This window comes from Amphiprion ocellaris, chromosome 15, assembly GCF_022539595.1.
Source record: "Amphiprion ocellaris isolate individual 3 ecotype Okinawa chromosome 15, ASM2253959v1, whole genome shotgun sequence".
Classification (NCBI taxonomy): domain Eukaryota; kingdom Metazoa; phylum Chordata; class Actinopteri; family Pomacentridae; genus Amphiprion; species Amphiprion ocellaris.
The window spans coordinates 26,989,675-27,010,556 of NC_072780.1; the positions used below are offsets into that span (position 1 = coordinate 26,989,675).

The following is a 20,882-nucleotide window of genomic DNA, read 5'->3' on the forward strand; positions in this document are numbered from 1 at the left end:
TTCTAGTTCCTCTTTACATACTCCTCCAATGCATCTAGGGATCCAAGAACTTCCTCAAGGTCTTCTGGATCCGACAGCTCCTGACATACCACGGTACATCTCAACCCTCAAGAACTTTCGAAGCCTTCAGAGACTCCAGGTTTCTGTGAGTATGCCTTTCTTTGCAATTGCTTGTTGCAGCTGTTTCTTTGTCGCTCATAACTTCAGTATAAAACTCGCAGAAATAAGAATCACTCAACTCCCATTAATATTCCACAGTAGCCTTTATTTACACCATCATCCACATTGTTAATTAATAGCAGTAAGGTAAACATAATAGTGTTTGACATTATTACATTGTCATTCTGGTATGGCCCACCAGGTGGCGCTGTGAGTCCATGTTCAGTCGCGTCACAGCGTCTCTGTTCCCCCTCCGCCTCTCCAGCTGAATCACAGAGAGCACGTTTAGAGGACGAGAACCACGAAATGAATAAACAAATTTATTTTCAAGGTTACAAGTGCATCCTCATACAAAAACCCTTTTATAAAATGAGCCAGCGTCCCCGCAGTAGCACCCAGAGAAAACATTCCTAATCAGTCAGAACACAAGTGAACGTCAGCGTCTCCTTTTAATTAAGCTTCAGTATCCTTCTGACAATCTAAGAGTCCTGTTCCTCGGTTTGTCTTTTTGGCTCTCTATGACTGCAGATCACTTAGTTTTCTTTCTTCAATCACATTTTTGAGCAGGTCACAGTTGGATTTCAAAGTAAAAGCATTTAGAAATGATGACGTCTGCTCTGTAGGTGAAATTTCTGACCTCATATTTCTGTTTACTTTTATTGTAGCTTCTTGGAAACCAGGCTGGTTGTCTGCATGTGTGTCCTGTTTGGTGCAAAAGTAACTATAACATGGAGAGGCTCTGTAGGGCCATTTAAAGGACCATTCAGGTACTTTTGGCTGTTCTTTAGTTTCTAGTACCAGACTGTCTCTGTGCTTCTGTACAGATCTGAGAAATGGGACAAGTCTTTCCGCAAAGGTTTCAAACTTAAGATGCAAATTTTTTTTTGTGTAAATCAGGAAACACCTGAAGAAAAATGCATCGAAATTACAAATATTACAAGAAAATCAATCCCAGTTTTTGTTATCTGACAATTTTAGACTCTTTGGTTGGTACTAAATAATTACTGAATTAGCATTTTTTATTTTCCATGAATATGGTGATTTTGTCTTCAATTAGAGAGCTAATTATGTAAAATGTTAGTTACATATCCCAATATTTAGTCCATTCTTTAAGGTATTCAGTATACATTGAGAAGAGAACAGCAGCAGATCATTATTCTGGAGAAGCAAGAAACAGTGGAAATTTCTCATTTTTATTCTGATTCAACAATGTTTTGGTCCTTCTTTATGAGCTTTCACCTTCATCTCACAGCCACAGGGGAGGCGTTTTCTTTTGTTGGTTGGTTCTACTTTATGGAAAATCAATGTGCAGACAATGAGCACTTTTGTATTTATAGTTTTAATCATCAAAGACCGAAAACTCTCTGTGTTGGAGTGTTCAAGGGCAGTCTGACATCAGAGACTTCAGCTTCAAATGTCTGAACAAAACCTTTATTATTTTCAGCAAACAATGATTGTTTTTCTGACATCCACGTTTAATTGTCTGTCCGTGTTTTAAATATCCAGCAGTGTATTTTACCAGCAGACTGAGATTTCTGGGGTATCAAATTGTCCTGGAATGCACCCATAAAGGACAAACCGGTCACTGCTTCCTACAGAAATATGTTTTATGGAAATGTTTTGCATCACTGCACGAAGGAGAGAATCTAGAAAGTACTTTGCCTTGAAAAATTGCTCAGCAGTGGTTTCGCAATCCGCATTAAGTGGGGTAAGTGATTCAAATCTCGCAGAGCAGACTTATAACCTCTTTTGTGGCACAGAACCAGCCCTCTCATTATGATCCACCCTCTTTAAAATGTTGTTTGTTCTGCCGTAGAAACTACAGAATCAGCCGCTGAGGGTTGTAGTGCAGATTTAGTGAACACGACCCATTAATTTAGACTTTGATTCCTGCAGGCAGCCGCCTTCCAGCAACCAGAACAACACTACATCAAACGGCAGTTCCAGTCAGACGAGAGATTTGGGGTCGGAGATGAAAGAGGATGATGTAACCTCCTCAAACTGAGGCCCTGACATGAATCTCCCCTTTACAGTAAGTAGGAATCAATAAACTTCTGCCTTGTCCTCTTTTATTAAACCTGAACAAAACTACTGAGTCTGGTTTGGAAGCGTCTGATGCACCGTGACTTTTACAGCATCCCAGATTTCAGCACCTCCGCCCTCGATGGCTGGCGGCATCAAAGTTGCATCATTTGGTGCAGAGGCATCTCGACCCGTCTGGAGCTGACTTCACAACCAGTCTCCTGCAGCATCACCGCCGCTTCGTTATTGCTTAATCTGCTCCGGGAGTATGTGTCCGGCCGGCTGAGCGAGCCAGATAAAACCAAAACTGGCTGCCGGATGTTTATCTGTCTCACCGGCTGCCGGGAACCAAACAGACGCTTCAAAGTGAACTGAAAAAAGTTTGTTTGTTGTTACTGATCTGCCTTTTTTCTCCTAAGAAATCTGATTTTCCTGCTGATGTTTTGCACAAAATAAGAAAATTGGCGCTCTTCAACGTGGAAATTTAGTCGTGTTAACTCTGGGTCTGCTTACTAGCTTTGTCCAGGACTTTAAAAACACACCTCACTGTCTTCCCAAACTGATTCAGCTAACATAACGGTGGGCAAATTTTTGAAGATTATGATTACAGAGAAGTGGTTCACAACTATTCATAGTGCATAACTGTTCGCAAACATGAAGCAGAAAGCTCAGTAAGTGGACCTTGAGTGAAAATTTTATGTCATCCAATCACATTATTCTGTGCATCCATTTTTAGAGGGATTTCCTGCCTTCCAGACTTGGTTTCAGTTAATCCAAGATGATCAGTCACAGAGAACAGTAAGTTACTTGTTTTTATTAAATTAGATTAAATGACTTTACTTTGTTGTTGTTTTAGGAGGATGTAAAAATGCATCTTGGAAATCAATTTCTAGCAACACAGGTGTGAACAACAATTAACGGTTTTAATTGGTTGCTATTACTTTGCAAATTGCAAGAACACGCACACACCAACACAAAAAAATATTTTTAGGCTTCAAAACAGATGTCGACTGTTACTTTTTTCATGAAAATAAGCTTTTTGTGCAGGTTGTAGTGACTCCATAAACATGCATAAGCAAATGCTCAAATTCATTCAACTCCTCATGCAGCTCCATTACAACATGCACAAAAACACTATTTTCAACTAGAGCATTAAAATAATCCGTAATCATCTTTAGTTTGCTTTCTTTATGTCTAAAACTGTAATTACAAATATCATTAATAATTGATGTAGCATTATTAAAAATCTTAAATCATCCCCAAGCTTCTAAAAATTAGAATTTTATTATGTGTACATTAAAAGGATGTTTGTTTATTGCTGGTGTTTTGACTCATGTCTCATTAATTGTTTTTTGTTGTTATTTTTGCAGAATTCTCAGATTTCCAAGCCTCCCTAAATGCACCATCACAGGGTTTGCAGAAGCATAAAAGAAAAAGTCAGCACCTTTTCTTTCTTTAATCACTGCAACTTGTTTTTGTACCTTTAAATCGTCCCACAGTTTTAACCTTCCATGTGGTGCAGCTCAGGTGTTTTCTCATAGTTTCTGTTGTTTATTGCAAAAGTCAGAAACCAGAATTGAACCAAAATTGTCTCTTTTGACCAGTAATATAGCATCACTTATGCAGCTAACAGGTTAAAACATGCAGAGCAGCCAGTTCTTCAGAAATCCGCCTACCTTCAGGCATTAGGATCGGTTCTGTTTCTCTAATCTTTCCACATCTTAAAATAACCACATTCATTTTTCAATCTTTACCAAACCTGCGCAGCAACATGTTGAGGCAACACAGAGAGCCAACTCGCAGCTCTTTGGATCCACCATCTGTACTTCAGCTTCACGGAGCTTTTTCCTTGATTTACAGAGATATTTGCTCCAATCCAGTCGCCAACGTTTATTGCTGCTGCTGGGAGTATCGCTCGTCTCCGTTGCCTGAAGATGTTGCCTGCGTGTTGTCGTGTTAACCTTCGACCGCTGCAGGCCGAGAGCACAGGCAGAACAAGCAGCCACAGAATAGAAAGAGTTCTTGAAACACTGGGAGGTAAAAGTAAACCAGGAAACAGCAGATTCGCTTCACAGTCGGGTATTTTTAGAGCATCAGCAAAGAAACACCCCCACAGACTGTAGTCGGCAGCAGACTGTGGTCGTACTGGAAACTCTGTCAAAGTGAAGGAAATAAAATGGCTCGACAACAACGCGTTCACCCAAATTACCACCAAAATAATCCGATATATTCTCACTCGCCCCTTGTGCTGTCCAGCTACACAGAGAATTTGGGTTTACTTGTTCACAGTGACACTGACTCGGTATAAAAACTAGTACTACTGAAGAATTACTCCCTCTAACAGCTGTGTCCAGTGTGTTTTGTGGATTACACAGTATTGCATCCACCTGCACTGAGTCTGACACACAAATCTCAAACCCGGTCGATCTGCACAGCTGGACACCACGAGAGCAGCGGTTCACAAAGTGGTTTAAACCTACAGAGACTTCAGTAACACGTAGTGACACTTGAACACAAGTGACTAGACTGAATTTGAACGAACAACACTGATGTTTAAATGTATGCAGGTTGTCATGCAGGTCAGTTTCTCAACAGCTGTTGGATTAATGGACATATTTGGTGCAGAATTTTATGTCTCACTTATGTCTCAGTGAGGATAAATGTTAATAATCTACTGATCCACAGGCTTTTCCTGTAGTTTAAATTTTTCTATTAACCAATAAAAGGGCTGAACAGTTTGGGGGAAATATTTGATTCAGTTTTTTTTTTTAATGGACATTGCAATTTTCATCCAACCATTACCAACACCTGCTTTATCGTGAAGAAAGTCTTGTAGGGCACAATCATACTCATGCCTATGGCCAATCCAGATTTGTATTGCAATTTTAAAGTTAAAGCCAGACATAGGACGCAAATTTGGGGCTTCATATACTCTAATGGACTTGGGAAGATGACAAAATTTATGTCATGCGGACCCTCACGTACTTACAGATTAGCATAACAGTTTGCATCAGCAAGATCCGTCTTTCCAGATTTTCCATTTGTTGTCTGTGTACAAAGCTACATTCTGGAAGCAGCATGTTGCGTTTTGAAAGATGGAGCTTCAAGTTGGATGTTCTTCATTTGCATAAATTTAAGATCTTGGCTACTTTATGCAAATAAGCGGCGTCCAGCTTCAACTCACCACCTCCTAAACTCCTAAACTAACTGTTGTTGATGTAAAATAAAAGACAGATGTAGCAGCTAAACAGCTTGTTTCTCAAGATGTTTCCAGAAACACAATCAGTGAAGTGTTATGTAGTTTAAGAGAAAGTAAAAAACAATGTTTGCTGTTGGAGCGTGTAGCTAGTATTGGTGAAAAGCTGTTAACATCTGTTGTAGCACTGCTTAGTCGAACGCCAATTTAGCGTACAATGCTGGGAAACAGTACAACCCCCTGCTTCCAAAAACGCCCCTGTGGACGCAAACCATAAAGCTAGTGCAATATTTTCTGCATCCACATGACGTAAATTAAATGATCTTCCCAAATCCATGACTGTGTGGGGTAACGTACGGATTAGACTGCTCCAAGCAAACCGTGTGCATATCCACAAGGGAGTATGATCAAGTCTTAACACTGGCCTTAGTCTTGCTACTACAATATCTTTGATGCATGGTTTTTTCTTTCTGACATGTCTGAAGATAAAACTGCAATTAATGAAACAACAGACCCGAGCGACCCCTGCACTGCCCTCAATCCGTCTCTCAACAGCCACTCTGGAAACCGCTGCACAACAACGTGAGTGAGAAAACGTTGCTTGCTGTAATTTGGGTGAACCAAACTTTCCAATACATTTCATCCTGTCAAAAACTGCGGCGCTCAGTCGGTGATGAGAAAAGATTTCTGACAAACAGCAGAGCATTTAATACAGCTTAATTCGATACCACATTAAGCACATTATAGATCCCGCAGATGTTCCCTGGTAGAGACATAGGCAGGAGGCAAATTAAATAATTTGAGGGCCATTATTAATTCAAGAGGATCAATTAGGTAATTGCAAATTATTAAACTGTGGGATCATTAAGTGTATTGAAAGCATGAATTAGTAATTTAAGAGAAGCATTTATCAGAAATCCTCCACAATCACCTGCTGGGTTGCTTTTTGTTGTTTAGATACCAATATGGTATAAAAAGGAGCATTCATCTGGTGTTTGTGCACTGTCAGGGTATCGGCTGCCAGGTTTTGACACTTATATGTGATCCCATAGCTCAGGCAGCATTAGTGTCTTTTCCCTCTGAGTGTAGCTGAAGTGTTGGTCTGCAAAAATCTCCATCTCTTTAAGTACACGACAACAAAAGCTGCAGTTTCGTCTCCTCCTTTCAACTCGTTTGTTTTTTTCTTCCTTCCACAGAGTGAAGCTTTCCTGTCGATTTCAATTTTCCAGAGCAGACTCAGAAACAAACAAAGCAAAGGTAGGAATTATCCACTGGGTTTTTTTGAATATGATTTTAGTGTGACATCACCTGTGGAAAGGAAATGCCATCGTTGGACTCGCAGCAATACAGCGCTCCCAGATTCAGTTCATGTCAGGTCTGCAGCAGTCCAATTCCCTGCTTTTTAAATCTTTGCAAATGAAATCTGGGCCACGTGCCAAGGTGCAACAACCGGGGACATTAGATCAAAGCGCTCATAAGAAAACTGCATTAATCCAGAATTTTTCAGGCCACCTCGAGCCTTGGGGACTCCTTTTGAATCTTTAACGTCTTTCGGCCTGCTTTTGGAATGTTTCTCGTCTGAGCTGGTTTTGATCTGCAGTTTGTGAGTCTCGACCTCTGAAGAAATGAGTCAGAGATGTTGTTTATTTGGCTATCCACAGAGTGTCTGTCTTTGTGGCTGTGAGGCGGCGTTCGTGACTCAGAGAGGCGACAGACGGCATCCCCTCAGTGGCAGGAAAATAACCACAACTGACGGGTCGTAATGAGGAGTGATGGGGACAAGTGTCTTTTGTTTGTTTCTGGCCCATCAGTGTTCTCATTTTGTCATTTCTTATAGGCCCAGCAGGCGTTTTGAAGAGCTTTTCTCGACGAGGACTGCAGCGACCATGTTGGAGTGGCGCCACTTCCCCGTACAGTCTCAGTAGTGGTACTTTCCTGCCTCTGCTACGGGCGAAGTTGCTGTATTTGGCAGGAAAAGCGGTTTTGGAGGGACTTGGGGTTTAAGCGATGCTGTTCTCCTGACGATGGCTGCTCGTTGCACGTGTGGCCCTCCGCTGTAACTGTGCTGCCGCGTGAGGCAGGTGCTTGCGATCGACGCCCGCTGGCTCTCGCCGTTGGTGCTGATGTTTGCGTTAGCTGCCGCACCAGAGGCCGGGGGGACGTTGCAGCTGCTGTTGGTGTTCATCCTGGCTAGAAAGTGCGCATGTGTCCCCCGTTGGTTGAAGCTGTGGTGACGGGGTACAGCGCCGCCTCCGCTGCCCATCTTAATAAGGGAGTGGCGCTGAGAGTGGTGGCGAGCCACAGATACACCACCGCCGCCGCCGCCTCCTCCTCCAGGTCTTTCTGGAATCACCTGCTGCTGGAGTGGAGTGGACGAGGAGGAAGAGGAGGAAGAAGGGATGGAGGTGGAGGACGTGGGGTTGTTGGAGGAAGAGGAGGATGAAGATGAAGAGATGGCAGACGATGAAGTGGAGTTTTGAGGAGGGGCGTCCAGGCGTTTGGGGAGGCCATCTCTCGGCAGGGTGGAGGTGCTGTAATACGGAGCCGACTCCGTCTCAGGGATCTGCTGCTGGTGATGGTGACTGCTGCTGCTGTTATTGTTGTGATGGTTGCTATGGTGATGGCTGTGGTTGTAGTGGTGTGTACGGGTCTGACTGTGATGACTGTGATGATGGTGGTGGTGATGATTATGGTGATGCCCTCCGGAGGTGGAGGCAGAGGAGGACGGTCCAGGGAACAGGGAGGAGGAGGATGTGGAGGTGAGAACCTTGATGCCTCCGGTTCCCGACGCGCTGACCTCGTGAATGTGTTTGAGCAGCTCGTCTAGTGCAGACACATCCACCACCGTCTGGGGGAGGGACTGCTGGGATTGGTGGTGATGTGGGACTCCTCCACCACCTCCTCCTGCTGCTGCTGCTGCTGCTGCTGCTCGCTCATCATTTGAGATCTTCCTCTCCTCGGGGAGGTGAAGAGAAGTCGAGGAGGCGCCAGCTCCGAGGGCTGAGCCGTTGCTCAAACTATTACCGTGGTGATGAGAGAAGGGATACACCTGCTGGGTCAAAGAGTTCCCAACGACGGCCATGAAACCCAGACTGGATCCAGAGCAGCTTGGCCCCGACTTTGGGTTGTTGTCCTTGGCGTTGTTGCAGTTCTGGTTCTTCTCATACTGATGGTGCCGCAGGGCCTTCATGTTCTTGATGGGGAGCTCCGGGGTGGAGTCAGGTGTAGGAAGGCCGGAGAGCTCTCCATCTGCCTGAGAGAGAGACTAAACAGAGGTTAGACCCATAGTGTTCAAACATAGGCAACATTTTTAACAGATTAGAGTATAAAAGCTTGACAGAAGTATGAACTCCAAAGCCTTCAGACTCCATTGATGATTTCACTTCACAGAACACATGAGCTGCTGGTTGCCACTGCCCTGAGCAACTGGGTTGTTTGTTGCTGTTGTATGAATTGGATTATTTGGCATGTTAGTTTGGAATCAAACCAACATGGTAAAACATCAAAGTCACACAATGACAGACCAGCAGCTCCCATGTTTGTCAAGGGAGTTTAGTGGCTTTGGTTCCTCATTGTAATGGGCTGTCTGGCAGTGTTGAAAATGTTCTAAATGTTCTGTGTTTTAGGTGGCTGCAATATGTTTACACGCTGAACCCATTTACAAAAGTACCCTGTGTAGCTTCCATACTAGTCCCCTTAAACAACCATCAAATACACTGACTATGGGTAAGTACCTCACACAACCTGTCTTCCAAAAGCAGACAAATAATGTTAAAGTCACTAAATCATTAGATAATTCATATGCATAGATTGGGAGTCATCCAGGTTGTGGTCATCCTATGTACTTAAGTACAACTGGACTTCTTTTTGGTTCTAGGACACGTTTTCACCTTTTATTACAGAGGGTTCCACAGTACTGTACTATAAGTGGTGAGTTCATAATATTTATTATCACCAAAAACTCAAAATGAATCAAGATGTGAATGATTGTGACACTGCCTAGGGAGGGATTTCAGGACCTTATAGGTACCTGATAAGCAGTTTTATAGACCACCTCCACTGTTTAGATAGATGGCTTCCTTCACTCCTCTCTTTCCAGAATGTGCACATTCTTGTGTATTGGTATGATATATGGTGTTGTTTCTCCTGGGTGGAGTCTTCTCATAACTACTTGTGGGATTATTTTGTAAGGCAGAGTTAGGTCTTTTAGCTAAAACATCCTTCTCCAGTTGGGTAAGTTTTTTTTTTTTTAACCTACTTGTCCTGAATATCTTCTAGTGTAAAACCAACTTGTTTCTGTCTGGTTGGCTTAGAAGTTGTCATTATTTGCTCTTGACTGTAGTGTTTGGATTTTCATTGTGTGTCAGTCCATGCCCTTTTTATGTTTTATTAAACGTGGCTTTTCAGCAAATCCGAAAACTTCCTCTATGACTGTGCCATCAATAGTATCTGTTCTGCTCTATGGCCTTTGACAGTGAAGCCACAGTATAAGCAAATAACTCCAGACGAACAACTGAACCTGCCAGACAGAAACAAATTGACTACACTACACTAGTAGACATTCAGGACAAGTGGGTGAATGATCTATTAGATACAGACCTTGCCCAACTGGACAACAATGTCTTAGCCAAAGGGCTTAACTGTGTCGTATTTCTACAACAGTTACCAGTGCTGGACTTCATTGCAGCCACAAACTCAGCTAAAAGGAACTACAGCCTTACAGAGGCAGAAGCAGAACAACTCAGGATGGGGTTTCAGTGGTGCTTTCTAGTCCAAAAATACCTTCTTTCATTCTTACAACTTTGTAAAAGGAGGCAGTAAGAACACTAAGTAAAAACGGGAGTATCAGCATCCTGCCAGCAGGTAGGGGGAGGTGGTACTCATCACTGCAAGTTACCACACTAATATAACTACACTGCTCAAGGTCAAGGCCCAGAAGCAGTTACAAGAAGGCCACAGATCGACTGCAAAAGTTGGAAAAGAAGAAAGCCATCGACCGGCAACATTATTACCATCTTTACAGTAGAAAAGCCACACTGCTGGGTCATAGGGAATCCAAAGGCAACTTTGGGTTGTTGGGTTCTCTGTTCTGAAGACACACAACGAGGGGGAGAACCACTTACATCCATAATCAGCAATATCAATCACTTGTAAGACTGCAAAACCCTGCCATCATCTTAGCATCTCTGGTTGAAAATGCTTCAACTCACATCCAAAACTCCAATGAGTTTGCCATCAAGGTTCAGAAACTTAAACTGGCCCCAGATGAAATCATCATTCGATGCACCTCACTTTTCACATGTATACCTGCAGCTAATAATGTCCCTACCAAGACAGAAGTAAAAGACAAGGAACAGATGAATACTAGGAAGCACTTGAAACCAGAGACTATCTCAACGGGGCCTTCAATTTATAAACCAAGAGTTCCAGTACAACATTAAGCAGGGAAGGGAAGAAGAACAGTAGGAACAACACTGTCATCCTGTATGTGGCTGGAGTGTCACAGAAACAGAAAATCCTGGTGCACTTAAGACTTAGCAACACTCTCAGATTACAGCTGGTTCACCCTGAGGGTAGAACAGTCAAACCCAAGCTGAGCAGCATTATATATGCAGTCCAATACAGCGAGGAGTACACAGACCAAGGGAAACAAACCCACCACCTCCAGGGAGACATACTACTTATCAGGTACTTATAATGCAGTATTGACAACCCCTCCTAGGCAGTACTACTGTCCACAACTTGAGTCATGTCACTAATGAAATACATGTGCCTAATTAAATACTTGTGACTTCCTCCCAGTCAGTTAGAACTTAATAAGTTCCTTTAATGAAACGTCTTTAAGAACCAAAAAGAAATCGAGTTACCTTGAAGCATTTATTTATAGTCAAAATAACTGGCACACTAAATCAATATTCCAACTAAAGATTACAGCACTGAAGGTAAAGGATACATGTTGTTTTTCACTTTCATTAGCTCACGTTACATTCATTTTGTAGTGTCGTCTAGTGCCAGTATGCATACACACGATGTTTAATTAGCTTCATTGTCTGTCCAAAGCACTGCTACAGTCCTATTTCTCAAATGTTTAGCATTTTGCTTGCAGCTGTCTAAGTAACAAGTACAAAACAAAACGGGAATCTGGAGCTACAGCCCTCACACCAAACCTCTTTTTTACCAGTCTCATACCAGTGTGTTCGGTACAGAGCTGGAATCAGTCTGTGCTAAGCTTAGCAGAGCATAAAGAGTGGAAACAGGAGGACGATATATCATTTCAGCATCGGCATCACAATGTAAAGTGAGGCAAATTAACTCAAACACAGCATACTCCAACTTTTTTGCTGCTTGATACAAAAAGAGAACATTCACAGTTCTCATTTTCCATGACTAATCTCCACGAGAAGGCTGTCTGAGAGAACATAATTTACTCTGATTTAAGGGTTCTTGGATACACTCAGTTTTTTTCTTATATATATATATATATATATATTTTTTTTAAGAGACATAGATTTTGTTGCCATGCAGGCTCCAGATCTGAACAGCAAAGTAAGCGAGAAACGGGAGAAAAACACTGGACAGGAAGATTTGGTTGCAAAAAGTAATGCAACATTAATGTATGGAAGAAAATAGAAAGGATAATGTTGTTGCCATTGCATAATGCAAAAAAAAAAACTAATTAGTCTGAGCATTTTAATAAGCAGCACAAAGCTCTCTATGACGAGTGTAAAGTCAGATCTGAATATTATCCAAAACCAAAAACATTTTGGATGTCTCTCCCTGTGTTAGACCCTACGAGAAAGGTGCCAAACGGCTTTTTTTTAAAAACAAATTTTTATTTTTGATGCAGATGTATTACCTTACAAAATCACTCCAATCATTATAGAATAAATAATGATTTTCAAATAGAGTTAATCAAGTCATCTGTAGAAAATCAGTGTACTTTTTCTTATTGCACTATATACCATAGAACAACTAAATATCACAATGTCAGTTTATTCCAGTATCGGGCAGCCCTACTTAACTGGGTAAACGGCAGGCATAAAAGGCTGCCACATGTAATATTCCACATTAATTCTGTGACAATATTAGACATTATAGCTGGTCTACCATTATTAACATTACATATTTGAAATAAGGTAGGTTTAGTAATGTTCTGTGGATAATACCATGTAAAAGAGAGTGTTTTTGTTCCTTCTCACCTTCACCAAGCACTTGCTCAGAGAATCAAAACAAACTTTGAATTTGTTGGGTTTCTCTGTTTAAAATTTGTAAGGTCTTACTATGTGAAGAGCTATTAGATGATGACATATGTTGGTGCTTTATAAATAAGACTGAATAGAAATTAAATTGAATTACATTGACAGTCGAGCATCTGCACCTCAAACATGTCAAAGTTCATCCAATTGGTCCAAGTTTCTCTATCAGACATCGACTTTATCTCCTAGGAACTTGGACATTTCATCTTTCTATGTTGTTTGTAACATTAGTGCACATTCACACAGCTGTTAGCATGGCTGTGGAGTCTGGTGCTTTTGGTGGAACTAGGCTAACAGGTTCCCTTGTTTCCAGTCTTTATGCTAAGCTAAGCTAACCATGTTCTAATTCAAGCTCGGTTCTTAAAACACAGACATGAGATGAGACATGTTTTTCCAAAATGCCTATCTTTTGCTGTAACCCTCAGGTTTCCTGCTGAACCAGACTGTGTCCTACCTGGGACAGGCTGAGGTCGGGGTCTCCCAGCGGCAGGCCCTGGTGTCCGGGGGTGTGGAGGTGAGGCTCAGCCCGGCCGTTGGGGATGAAGGAACTGTACATCTTCGGTGTAGAAACGTCCAGTTTGTCCTCCTGGAAGAAGACAAATGCAGAAGACAGAGAACAGGAATGACAGCTTTGATCAGTTTGACTTTCTGTGGATTAAAAAAATCTGAGTGAATGTAAGAATACAAAACAACAGGATTTGCAATTTTTAAACTTTAAAGCAAAAAATGAGGTGAACTGTGAGGAAAATCATCCTCAGTGGGTGTTTCAGGGTGATTTTCAATTATTCCACACTTAGTAATGAGGAACTTATATAAATATACATTTCAGCAGGGAGGTCAGAGGTCGGCAGCAGCTCAGAGATCCAGTTTATTGCTCAAGGACACTCGGAAAAGGGATAGAGTTCATAATGAAACAGTCGATTGTAATGACTGAATAAAAGGCTGAAGTGAAGCTTATTATGTCTCCCCCCAGGGTGAGAAGGAGGTGGGAGGAAAGGATGAATATTAACATTGCTGCTCAAAATTCAGCTGGGTATGTTGCTGCCTCTCCGCTTGTTCCTTGACAACAAAACCTGACAGATTCTGCTGCAAATGCATGTAAAATGTAGCAGCACTTATGTGTTCATTCACCTACAGACTCTTTTCCCCACCAAACATCATCCACAGGACTTAAACTGATCTGTTCATCAGCATTAGCGTAACATTTCCATATATTAAGTTTGAAGATTATTGCTTGTGTTATCTGGCTCAGCAGATGCATAAAGTTAAAAAAAGTAAAAAGCTTAAATGTAAACAGTAAAAAGAAAAATATAAATTTCCAAAATATTCAGCACCAAAAAATATCCTATCACATTTTTAGAGATCTTTCCAGAAATAATGCACTTTGTTTTTAGGTACTGGTACTCTACAAATGTTGATTTTGTTAAACTATATCTGTCTGACTGCATAACTTTGTTTTCATCTGCTCATATTAACATTTGATGATTAAAGTGTCTTTGTCAGGTAAATGTACCCATAAATAATAAGCAGCAATGTTTCTGTGTCACCTGATGTGAATCATTTTTTATGAATCTGAAGGTTTTAAAAAATATATCATGTTCTCTGTATCTGCTTTAATTATGAACTATGAAACCACTTTGTTTATGAAGTATGTAGACTTTTATCTGCTGAACTGAATTAGAACTTGAAACAATCATTGTAGAGTCTGTGTGTATACTTGGAACAGGTAAGTTTGTTTGTTGGTTTGCACTTTTTGGTTTTTCACCTGCCTCACTTACTATGAGGTCGGTGTGACCTGTTTGCAGATTACCTTCATAAAGTTGTTTCTTCACAGCAGCTAAAATTAACTGAAATCTAGAACGTCATAGTATAGCATGCAGTATAATATGTTATTAAAATACTATCAAAAATGCCATAGAATTGTATGTCATAAAAAAACATTGACAAAAAAGTCATAATATAGTATTTATTAAAAACTACCATCAAAAATGCCATACGTATAGAATGTCATAAAAATACTGTCAAAAACGAAAGTGTAGTATGTCATAAAAATACTGTCAAAAACGCCATAGTATAGTATGTCAATAAAATCACTGTCAAAATTCATAATGTAGTATGTCATAAAAGTCAAAAATGTCATAGTATAGCATGACATAAAAAAATATATAAATATACTGTTAAAACGCCATAGTGTAGTATATCATAAAAAATACCATCAAAAATGCCATAGTAAAGTATGTCATAAAATACTGTTAAAAACACTATAGTGTTGTATGTCAGAAAAAATACTGTCAAAAACAGCATAGTATAGTATGTCATAAAAAATGTCAAAAATATCATAGTATAGTACATCAAAAAAAAAATGTCAAAATGTCATAGTACGTCATAAAAAATGTTGACTAATTAATGTTGACCTCTAAAGGGATAACAACTTTTAGCAAGTTGATTAAGGATGGTGAAGTTATCAGCTGCGATACACTTTAACATAAATATACACTGGAAAAACAAGACTTTTACCGATATCTACAAATACGTCATTATATAGAAACAAAAGCAGATATAATTTCAGAGAGCAACATGGACTTACTGAAATTGTTTAGAAATTCATATGATGGGAAAACGAAGAAGAAGCCAGTTTCAATTCTGTATAAATGTCTGATGAATTGTGTCATTCCACTGAACATGTAAAGACAATGTGGGAGAAAGAAGGAGGGATGACTATATCAGAGGAGGAATGGACTGCAATATGGAAACTCCAGTGGAAATGTACAAACTCACAGAGATGGAAGGAATATGGATGGAAAACCATGATAAGATACTTCATCACTCCATGTCAAAAAACACATTATGATGGATGTCCTCCTATCTGCTGGAGAAAGTGTGGAGACCAACATGCAAACCATTTTCACATCCTATGGGACTGCCCACTTATTAGACAGTATTGGAAAGATGTTCATGGAGCACTGCATGACATTTTTAAATGTGGAATTCCATCTGGAATAAAAGCTGTTTATTTCGGATGTTTACCAGAGGACTGGAGAAATAAGGATAAATATCTAATGAGTGTTTTGTTGGTTGCAAGTAAGAAATCGATAACTAAGAAATGGCTATCGCAGGATATTCCCACCATGCTGACATGGTGGGATATAACACTGGATATTTATAAAATGGAAGAGATGACAGCGTTTGTAAATCAAAAACAAGACTGGTTTGTAGCATGCTGGGAAAAATGGGTTCCGTATATAAAAAATAAAAAGGTCAATTTAATTTTGAGTCAAAAAATTTAAAGACAATGGTCACTCCCTAAAGTTCATGAAGATGTTCATGTTTCCGTTTATTTTATTTTATTGTATTTCATATTACTTTCAGGATGGGAAATTGTCTTCTGAAAAAAGAAAAATGATAATATTGTGCACATGCTGGTGCATGTGAATTGTACCTGTCACAAAAAATCTGATGAAACTGAAAAATAAAGAATTAAGAAAAAAAAAAAAAAAAAAATATATATATATATATATATAAATAATTTAAATCAAATCAGGATTCGTATCTATGACAGAAAGAGTGTCTGATAAATTCTTTTCTTCTGAAACTATTTTTCATCCCAAATGAATATAAGTGTGAGTATATGAATATTCACATATATGTGTGAGTTTCTGAGTGTTTCTCAACCCTCCACCCACCTTCGGCTGCCCGTCCAGCAGCCCGTTGAGCTTGGCCAGCGACCTCAGCGACAGGGCGTGAGGCAGCGATGCCTCGGGGTCCTTCCCCAGCCTCCTGGCCCGGTGGGCGGCGCTCCGGCTGCAGTAGCACGACACCAGGAAACCCGACAAGATGGCACCCAGGAAGAAGGCCACCAGCACGCAGGCGATCAGCAGCGTGTAGTGGACGTTAGCACCAGCTCGCTGGTCCAGCTCCGGGAGGCGACGGACTCCTGGAAAAAGACAGAAAAAAGGGTTAAAATCTGTACGAAAATGAAACAATGAACCAGTTAAAGCAGAGGAGACTGTCTTTTTGGTGCTTTTTTGTAAACTGAATCCATTGACATGCAGCAATAACAACAACAACAACAACAAAAAAACTGAATGTGCCACAAGAATATAAAACAAACATCATACATACAGAGTTTATACAGTATCCAGTGTTTGTGTACAGTGTGAGAACAAGAGGTTAAATGCAGAACTTGAAGCAACTTCCTTGCTGGATGAGCAAACACTTTGCTGAAAAGAAGTTGAGGAGGAAGAAGAGCAGATGGGGGAGAGGTGAGAGCAAGGTGAAGGGGAGGAAGAAAAAAAGAGGGTGAGAGACAGAGACGAGGATTGGACTTAATGAGAAAGAGGTGGTTCACAGGTGAGAAAAGAGGGAAAGAAGACGAACGTAGAGGAGGTGAGATCTGAGGGAGGGAAGAAGGAGGGGGGTTGATTGGATTGGAGGATGACAAAAGGATGGAGGGATGAGGAGGGGAGAGAAATGAGGACAGGAGAGAGGAGAGGAGGGGTGAGATGAAGGAGAGACGAGATGAAAGAGAAAGAGTTTATTGTTTGGCAGCGTTCGCCTCGTCAGGTCCAGAAACAACATCAAAGCCTCTCAGATACAATGACTCATCAGTGTGTCCAGCAGCGATACAAACACACAATCACACACACACACACACACACACACACACACACACACACACACACACACACGCAGCTCAGGATAGACGGGACGATCAATACTGCGGCGATCGATACTTCACAGATACTGCAAAAATGCTGATCATATCGTCCACAATGTTTAAGATCTTCAGCTTCTCTTAACCCAGATGATTAAATACTGCATAGAGGTTGAAACATGTAGACTAGTTAAAGGTCCCATAAGGTGAAAAGAATCCATTTTTATTGTGTTTTGTGGCTATAAACCTGAAAGTGTAAAGTAGAAGCTGCTACGATATGAAGAGGTTCACTTCTGCCCTCCCGATTTTACAAGCCGATAAGAATTTTAATTCATTTCTACATAAAAACTGAGGAACGAACAGAATAAGCAGCTGCCTCACAGTCCACCAGGTTTATTTACCTTCTGAAGCTGCTTCATCTTAGAGTTCTAAGATGCTCAAGCTATGAACAAAGCCCACCAAATGTTCTGCTGCAAGAGTGAACACAAGAGTCTCCATGCATTCCCAGCATCCGAGGAACTGAAAGATCCAGTAGATTGCTTTTATTATTGATACAAAAAATGGAAAATCCTTAGTGTTAGCAATTCAATTCAATTTTATTTATATAGTGCCAGTTACAGGTCAAATTGTCTCAAGACGCTTTACAGAACCCATATGCCTGACCCCCAGAGCAAGCCCTAAGGCGACATGTTGTGTGGCTAATGTGGCTAATGTTACTAAACATTGTTTTGAAACTCAAATAAACAAGAACCGTGTGGTTTACGGTGTTTTCGTGTTGCCTGTTTTGTTTTAGTGCAGCCTAAACTCTAAAACTGCAACTCCTCTTGTTGTGTTTCTATTGTTTTTGTTGTTGGCTGAAATCAGTGTTGGGCTGCGTCAGCGTTGAGCCACCGCGGCGCAATTCAGCCACTTTAACAGATGAAAACTGTGACTTTCAGGTCGCTTTTGTTTGTCTTAACCTCTGTTTTATCCCGGAGGCCTGATTGAGCAGCGTTTTTTCATTACGGTCGTCCTGCTTCACATTCACAGCGACACACTTTCACCTGGCAGCCGCCCAGTCCCAAGACTGACAGGTTGATTTAGCTCGCTGACACTCAGTGCAGTCTACACATTTTACTCCGAGCTTGTTTCAGGCTGCTGACAGGTGGAGGGAAACGCTTCCAACAGTCTGGGATGATTTTATACGCTTCCACTTCAACCTTGACTTCGGCATCTGAAGCTAAAGACACCATCCTCATTAGACGTTGATGATTATTTCTATAAAACAAACCTAAGGGGGCTAATGGATAACGTGTGTTGGGATGACAACCTTAATTTCCATTCTAGGGACATATGAAAAGCTGCTATATTTATAGCCCTCATTAACAAGGAGACTGCGATCTTAATAGAATATTTTGTGTATTTGAAAGCCACTGCAAATGCTGCAAATAAATTAACATAACATGAACAGTGTATTTTGTAGAATATTTTATGCTTGTGTGTTTTATTTTTAGTAGTTGAGATTATCTTTATGTTTTATATCTGTGCATGTATTCTATCTATCTATCTATCTATCTATCTATCTATCTATCTATCTATCTATCTATCTATCTATCTATCTATCTATCTATCTATCTATCCATCCATCCATCCATCCATCCATCCATCCATCCATCCATCCATCCATCTATGGGCAACATATAGAAATCTATTTAATCTCTTGTAGGTATGTTTTCAGTGTATTTGGTGCAAATATTTTACTATGAGCATGATTAGTCAGTGGGTAAGGACATTCACAGAAATACTTAGTCATCTGTGACTGATGCAAGTTCTTAACCTACTTTAATCCTCAAACCCACTGCTTAGTTCAGAAGTCATGCTGGGTTTTTTTTTTTAAATTAAAAAAATCATGAAAATTACACCACTTATCAGAGAAAGAAACTGTAAAAACATAAACTTTCTCACAGTCTTTGAACGGTGAAGCACCACTGTATCAGAAAATTCATCAAATTCTAAGCTTAAAAGTGTAATATTTTACCCAAATCACTTTATTCTGCACGTATCATCTAAAGATTCGCCCAAAACAAACCATTTAAACCAGTCAGACTTTATACAAGAACAAAAAAATCTGGGCTCCTGTGCTTTTAGTCGTGGTTTTGCAGTTTCCACAAAGGTGCAGGACTATATTGCAGCCTAACAGTGAGTAAAACTGCAACAGGAATTTAAAAATACACACCCACAAATGGTGCAGAAAGTTATTGAAAGCAACTGTATGGTGTACTTAGAGGAAAATATAACTTGTGTGCAGCCTTGCAGTTGTTTTGTGATGGATTAATACGACCTTTGCTGAAGGTTTTCTGTGTATTAAATATTTGAAACTGTAAAAAAAAAAAATCACCATTATAGAAGAAACTTTATAACAAATACATTTAAGATACTGTCCAAGTTATTATTCTACGTCAGAAATGAAGAATATAGAACAAATTTGCGATTATGAAAGAAAACAGAATGCTGGTCTCCAAATATCTAACTTTCTGCTGCCACTTTTCAGGCTTTGAGTGAGTTTTTGTTGTGAAATGAAACATGTTTAGGTAGAGAGTCACTCTAAGGAGCTGCTGACTCGGTGATTTATTATTTCATAGCTCAGTTAAATTGCTCAGACGGAGCTGCATGTCCCTGAAAAACTGATCAAAGGGCCCAAAAATACCCCCAGAAACACAAAGCTAATTTCATGCCTTGCGCTGCTGCTGGCCGTTCGGGGGGTTTATTTCCCGCTTCCCCTGTCGGTGCGGGACTCGAACTGGCAACCATCTCTAACCTCAAAGCCAGCAGAGCCCTGAGGCCTCAGAGGCTTCGCTTTGATACAAGACACCACGCAACAAATTTGTCTTTTATGCAAAATGCTGTTGAAATAGAGCAGGCAGTCATTACAAGTCCACTCAGGATTAACACACACGTGTACACACACACACACACACACACACACACACACACACACACACATACACACACATCCCCCTGTGTTTAACAGAGACGATTTCATGTTCGTTATTTCCACTCTTTCATCTCCGTCCTTCACTCTGACAGTTATAAATAGGATGATGGAGACACACAGAGAAAAATATTATGCTAATTACAGCCCGACATGGAAATGTTTCTTTCTCTGCCCTCTCTTTGTTTCTTTCTCACTCCTCTGTCAGTTTGAAAGTTTCTCTTTCTCTGCTGTCAGCCTGAATTGTAAAAAGTTTGTGGCATCGGGGGTGAAATCTTCTGGGTGAAGTCTTTGCCTTTTGCTTTCTCTGTCACTGTTTTCTGTTTTCTGTCAGTCTAAAACTTACAGTATTCTTAACTTCACTGCTTTCTCGGCCTACATCTTCTTCCTCCTTTCATCTGTCAGACTCACATTTACTTTCCTCAGTCTCTCTCTCTCTCTCTCTTCCTGGCTCTTTATTTTTCCTCCTCTCTGCTCTCCTCTCGCTTTTTTGACACAAATCAATACAGAAGTTCTCTCTGTCCGGGAAAATCGAATTAAATCAATCAAAGAAATTCAGCGAGACGCCAGAGAGGTGATAAAAAAATGCTTTAGTAAGGCGAGATGTGATAAATGTACAGCAGA

At 40.6% G+C, this 20,882-nt stretch overlaps 1 protein-coding gene across 2 annotated transcripts in view; it reads right to left on the bottom strand.

Annotated features, from left to right (window-relative positions):
- Positions 1–244: 244 nt before the first annotated feature.
- LOC111570492 (semaphorin-6D-like) overlaps positions 245–20,882 on the bottom strand; it is a 263,043-nt gene continuing 242,405 nt past the window's right edge. The window contains exons 21-23 of one of the 2 annotated variants that reach the window (XM_055018212.1): positions 16,317–16,567; positions 13,088–13,219; positions 245–8,630 (exon numbers count right to left, since the gene is read on the bottom strand). In XM_055018212.1, coding sequence (XP_054874187.1) covers positions 7,296–8,630; positions 13,088–13,219; positions 16,317–16,567 — 1,718 coding nt within the window. In that variant the 3' untranslated portion in view covers positions 245–7,295. Of the gene's footprint in view, positions 8,643–13,087; positions 13,220–16,316; positions 16,568–20,882 lie in introns of both variants that reach the window. The other variant, XM_055018211.1, reaches the window with a different exon arrangement.